The sequence below is a fragment of the Gekko japonicus genome, unplaced genomic scaffold (assembly GCF_001447785.1).
Source record: "Gekko japonicus isolate JY-2015 unplaced genomic scaffold, Gekko_japonicus_V1.1 scaffold3633, whole genome shotgun sequence".
In the NCBI taxonomy this organism is placed as follows: Eukaryota; Metazoa; Chordata; class Lepidosauria; order Squamata; family Gekkonidae; genus Gekko; species Gekko japonicus.
This window is the reverse complement of record NW_015169284.1, coordinates 53,428-59,745: the sequence shown is the minus strand read 5'-3', so window position 1 is coordinate 59,745 and position 6,318 is coordinate 53,428. Positions and strand designations below refer to the sequence as shown.

Below are 6,318 nucleotides of genomic sequence, written 5' to 3'. Positions count from 1 at the left end.
TGTCTGAAATTACAAATATATTCCGCTAGGGAACCGGTTCTAAAACGGTTCTGTCTGAAATGACAGACCAGAAACCATTTGGGAACCGTTCCTCGTCTGTCTGAAATTCCTCATGGTGACTTCAGGACGCTGATATTTGTAGTTTATATGCCATCATCAATCTACACAGCTAGAATGAGACCAGGTTTCAAAATCCAACTGGTTTGACTGAGCCTGTCTTTCAATTTTTCTTCCCTTTGTGAGAAACGAACATGACTTTATTCTCATTTGCAGTTTTCATAGAATCATAGAGTTGGAAGGGGCCATACAGGCCATCTAGTCCAAACCCCTGCCCAATGCAGGACCAGCCTAAAGCATCTCTGACAAGTATTCTCTCCCTTGCATTGAGTTTTTCTGTTTTTAAAGTTTTTTTTATTTAGTGAGCCTGGTCTGGTCAGCTCTTGGAAGCTAAGCATGGTTGTCCCTGGTTAGTACTTGGATGGGAGACCACCAAGGAAGTCCAGGGTTGCTACGCAGAGGCAGGCCATGGCAAACCACACCTCCGTTCATCTCTTGCCTTGAAAACCCTTCGGGGTTGCCACAGATCAGCTGCAGTCTGACGGCACTTTTCATCACATGCCTGTGGACAGCATCACTACTTGAACTGGATGGCCCAGCCTAGGCCGATCTTATCAGATCTTGGAAGCTAAGCAGGGTCGGCCCTGGTTAATTAGTGCTTGGATGGGAGACCACCAAGGAAGTCCGGTTGCTATACAGAGGCAGGCAATGGCAAACCACTTTCAAATGTCTCTTCCTTTGGAAACCCTACCAGGTTGTATAGAAAAGTTTATACCCAGAATAAAACGTGGCTGGACTTAAAGGTGCCCCTGGACCAAGGCTCCCTCTAAGCTGTGGAGTCTTGTGAGCCAAAATTGTACTTTGTGACCTGCTGGCATTAAAGTTGTGAGCAAGCGATTTAGGCTACTGCATAAATTTGTTTGCTCTGGAGCCCTCCTTCCCGAGCTAAGACAAAAAGGTGTGTAGAAAGGTAAAGGTAAAGGTTCCCTTGCTCGAAAGCCAGTCGAGTCTGACTCTAGGGTTGCGGAGCTCATCTCCGTTTCAAAGCCGAAGAGCCAGCGCTGTCCGAAGATGTTTCCGTGGTCATGTGGCCGGCATGACTAAACACCAAGGCGCACGGAACGCTGTTACCTTCCCACCGAAGTGGTACCTATTTATCTACTTGCAATTTCTTGTTTTCGAACTGCTAGGTTGGCAGGAGCTGGAACTAGTGTGAGCTGAAGGCTAAAAAACGGTGAGCTAGCTCTCACTAACTCAGCTTAGAGGGAACACTGCCCTGGACTCAAGTTTTGTCCTTCAGGTTGCCACAAGCCAGTCACAACTTGATGGTACTTTCCAACATCATCAATACTATATAAATGGTTATGAAGGACATGTAGCACTAAACATACAAACCGAGAAAAAAGGAACGAACGGTTCAACAAATGCCACAACAAAAATAAGGCAAAACTAGTGACAGCATAATACTGCACAGATGATCCCAAAACAGATCTTGTGGATCCATTCTTTGGGGGTATTCCTAGTGACTGTGGTGTTCCTTTGCAGATTTGAAACCTTCGAAGTCAACAGCTTTGAACAATTCTGTATCAACTATGCCAATGAAAAACTCCAGCAGCAGTTCAACTTGGTAAGATGGGCTTGGGAAAACTTCCTGGGGGATTGGGGTGGGGTGGGGGGTTTTTGGCCTTTCCATTGATTCTGTTGGTGCAGTGGTGACGAGCGGTGGACTCTCTTGGGAGAGCTGGGTTTGATTCCCCCCTCCTCCACATGCAGCCAGCTAGGTGACCTTGGGTCAGTCACAGTTCTCTCAGAGCTGTTCTCTCAAGAGCAGTTCTCTCAGAGCTCTCTCAGCCCCACCTACCTCATAGGGTGTCTGTTGTGGCAAGAGGAAGGGAAGGAGATTGTAAGCTGATGTGAGACTCGGGGTGAAGGGCAGGGTATAAACCCAACTCTCCTTCTCTTCCTCCTCCTCCTCCCATTGTAAAAGGTGTTAATTTTTAAAAAATGACGTACTTTACTCACAGCAGAGAAATCTGAAGGATGAGTTATTTCATAGATGACAAAAGTATGCTAAGAGCTGCACTGAAACACTCATATAAACCTTGATGGTAGGGTTGGTATCTTACGTGTACTGAGGGCAAAGAATATGCTCCATTGTGTTCAGATAGATCAAGATGGGTCGCCATGTTAGTCTGTCTGTAGCGGTAGAAAAGAGCTAGAGTCCAGTAGGCCTAACAGAATTTGTGACAGGGTATGAACTTTCGTGAGTCGCTGCTCACTTCAGATACAGCTAGAATGTGAGTCCATCTGTCCTTATATCTTGGAGAGTGGAGTGATTTCAGATGCTGAATGACAATAGCAGGTGAATGACAATAGCAGGCACGATTGGATTTCAAAGGGAGATTAGGAAGACAGACTGCTGAATTGCAACTGATAATGAAGCACAAGAGAATGCATCCTCCTGGACTGAACCAAGACCAAGGTTTCCTGTCTCATTACCAATGCTGATTTCTCCACGCTCTGCATATCACACCTAATCCGATCACACCTGCTATCGTCATTCATCTGCTATTGTCATTTGCCTTCTATTAGCATACAAAGATGTTAGCTACCCTATTATATGATGAAATAGTAAAAGAGAACAGGAACAAGTGTAGTTAACAGACTCACTAATAACAAATTGCCAGAAGGCTAAAGAACATGTAATAGAAAGTAATGTATACAAAGTGGTAACAATAGAAAAGTACAAAATGCAAACCATAGACAACTTGTGCATTAACTGCAATAGAAAAGTACAAAGTATGAACAGTGGAAAACTATTATAAGAATATGACTTTGTGTCTGGATGTTTGAATACAACGTTTCAGAGTTCATCCTTCATTAGGGTGTTCCCTTTCAGCTGCTGTGGTTATCATACTCTTACTCGTATGCATTGGGAACAGTAATAATTCATTACAAAATCGGACACCACTCGTAATCAGCTCCGGTAGCTTCAAGCTTCCAGCGCGACCTTCTATTGTCATTCGGCATTGAAACTACTCCACTCTCCAAGATATAAGGACAGAGTCTAGCTGTACATGAAGAAGTGAGCAGTGACTCATGGAAACTCTTCCCCTGCCTCAAATGTTGTCAGTCTTTAAGGTGCTACTGGACTCTTGGGCTGATTTCGCACTAGAGCTGCCTTGATGTTGCGCCGCCGTTTGCCCCGATACTATTGGTCAATTTCACACCCGAAGATGTGGGGCTGCATTTGACCCACGGCTTCACCTGATTTCCTCCACAGTTTCGTGATCCTCAAAAAACAGGATCACGAAACTGCGGGGGAAATCGGGCGAAGCCGCGAGTAAAAATGCAGCCCCGCAGCTTCGGGTGTGAAATTGACCAATCGTATCGGGACAAACGGCGGTGCAACATCGAGGCAGCTCTAGTGCGAAATCAGCCTTGCTCTTTTCCACTGCCGTTGTATTCAGTGGAGGTTTCTGTCAAAGAGAGTGTGTCGGATTGAAACCTAAGAACCAAACTGGGCACTACGGCTTTCACAAGTTCACCATGAGGACCTGCAGTCATACAACAACTGCAGATCCCTGTGGCAACTCGTGTGTAAAAAGCACAGATGGGCCTGATTCCTATTGGGGTATTGGTGTGGGGGGAAGAGGGGCTCCTGCCTCCCACTCTTCAGGGTTTTGTCTGCTGGAACAACCTGGGGCCTGCCGGGACAGGGGTTCACACTGCCGGGGGCTGCACTGTTGCCGTGGAAGACTTGAAGCTGCGGTGTGGCTGTAAGCACCTGTGGCGAACTGGTGAAAGAAGCAGTGTCTGAATGTCTTGTGGGAAACGCTTGTGGCCGTTAGAGCTGATAACCAGCTGGTGCCTTTCCGGTCCAGAAGAAAAAGGGGGGGGGGCGCACCAAGCCAATCGAAGATGAAGGCGCAAATGGGTGCAGAGGGAAATAGAATCATATTCTCCCGTGTTGTGAATTTGATCAAGAATAAAGAATGCCATTAATTATTCCACTCCTCTCTAAATTCATGCCATTGACGTATTATATGAAGTATAGGTCTGAAGTACTCTGGAAATCAATGCTCCCTCTAAGCTGTGGAGTCTTGTGAGCAAAAATTCTACTTTTGTGAGCTGCTGGCATTAAAGTTGTGAGCGAGCGATTTGGCTGCTGCATAAACTAGTTAGCTCTGGAGCCCTCCTTCCCGAGTTTGGAGTTTGTAAGCCGCTCTGAGACACCTTCGGGTAGTGAAGGGCGGGGTATAAATCCAATCTCCTCCTCCTCTTCTTCTTCTTCTTCTTCGGTTGATACATCTCCATTCCTTATTTGTATCTGACGAAGGGAGCTTTGACTTCGAATCTCATTCACCCAAGATCTTGCTGGTCCCGAAGGTGCTACTGGATTTGAACCTAGCTCTTCCACCGCAGACCAACACGGCTACCCCCTGAAACTAAAATTAATCAGCTAAGGAGCTGCTCACAGTGCCGGCTAAGCCTTGTTGGTCCACCAGGCCCCTGAGGACGTTTTTGGTTTATCACCGAATTAACGTTCCCTGAACCCAGCCCGATCCTTCCTATCTCTGTTGCAGCATGTGTTTAAGTTGGAGCAAGAAGAGTACATGAAGGAGCAAATCCCCTGGACCCTCATAGACTTCTATGACAACCAGCCGTGCATCGATCTCATAGAAGCTAAGCTGGGTATCTTTGACTTGCTGGATGAAGAATGTAAGGTGAGCGACCCGGACGTTTTTCTTTTGCTGTTTAGATTCTGCAGTTGGGCGGACGTCACAGATCGCGGTCTAGGGCCCGGAGGCAAGACTGTGAAGCGATAAGCTTTAACATGTAAAAACCGCTGTTTTTCACTCTCGTCGGCTTATCCAAGCAGAGTTACGGGGAGCTTATTTTTAAATCTCCTCCGTTGCAATAACTTGCCTTGTCAGTTTGGTGTGAGAGCCAGTTTGGTGTTGCGGGGAGGAGCACGGACTCTGATCCGGGAGAGCTGGGTTTGATTCCCGACTCCTCCACATGCAGCTGCTGGTGTGACCTTGGGTCAGTCACAAGTTACTTCAGAGCTGTTCTCTCAAGGGCAGTTCACTCAGAGCTCTCTCAGCCCCACCTACCTCACAGGGTGTCCGTTATGGGGAGGGGAAGGGAAAGGAGATTGTAAGCCACTCTGAGACGCCTTTGCGTAGTGAAGGGCGCGGAATAAATCCAATCTTTTCTGTTCTTCTCTTAAACTCATTCCTGTACCGCTTCTTAACCGTAGGCTACCCATGGTGGTGAACAGAAAATCCTTCGGCTATTAAAAATAATTACAAATTGGAGCAAGACCCGTAAGATCATAACGATTAGAGCAGTTTTAAAAATCTTTAAAAACATGCAGCTCAACAAGTTTTTTAAAAAACCATTTTGGGATCAATGAAGCCAGCTGTTGAAACGGTAGAATTTTAAAGTTGCATAGCAACAAAAAAAAAACAGCGACGTCCATTCAGAAGTGGTAACGCCAGTGCCTGAAACAAGGAACAGAACCAGTCACATAGATGAACCTGTCAGGGTCCTTAGTCAGGTCACACCACACAGGGCTTTATAAGAAGATAACTGTTTATTGATGAGTCCAGTACTAAAGAACACGTGTACAGCTTGTGTCAGGAATGGCCATCAGTACTAGGGCCTCTGACTTATACTAGAATCAAACATCCCCCCCCCCAAGTAAGCATGAGCCAATAGATACATCTCGCACGCGCGGGCAAAGCAAGCGGGCAAAGCGAAAAGCCGTTAACTTTCCCAGCCGAGTAAACTGCAGCTGGAGCATCTACAAGGTCAAGCATAAGATAGCAAACAGTTGGCTAGCCAGAGAGAGCAGAGACAGAAAGGGGAGGGCACCCCTCCACATTCCAGAACTACAACAGGGCCACCTGACGGAACCCAGCCTCCAAAAACCTGGGAGAATAAAAGCAATTCTTCTTCGGTAAAAGGGAACAGCCTGAACGTGGACTCAGGCCCTGGCCTTTATTTGTTCGTTTAAATGCTGAGAGAAGACTCAAGGGTATCATATGAAAATGCAGTATAGAATGACAGAACACCTAAGCCCTTCCCTGAAAATCTCACATAATAAATAACCACAGTGGCCTGATTGAATCCCTCACAGGTCTTCAAAAGTCCTGTTAAAGAAGCTGTTTTGTATCTAGGATTGTCACCTCTGGTTTGGGAAACTCCTGGTGATTTGGTGGGGTGGAGTCTGGGGAGGGGAGGGGCTTGGGGGAG

General features: G+C 46.5%; 1 protein-coding gene across 1 annotated transcript in view; it reads left to right on the top strand.

The window, feature by feature from the left end:
• Positions 1–6,318, top strand: part of LOC107114963 (unconventional myosin-Vb-like) — a gene marked incomplete at its 5' end in the record, with an annotated part of 93,467 nt that overhangs the window by 60,493 nt on the left and 26,656 nt on the right. Inside the window, 2 exons of the mRNA XM_015416570.1 lie at positions 1,603–1,684; positions 4,644–4,784. Coding sequence (XP_015272056.1) covers positions 1,603–1,684; positions 4,644–4,784 — 223 coding nt within the window. The remainder of the gene's footprint in view (positions 1–1,602; positions 1,685–4,643; positions 4,785–6,318) is intronic.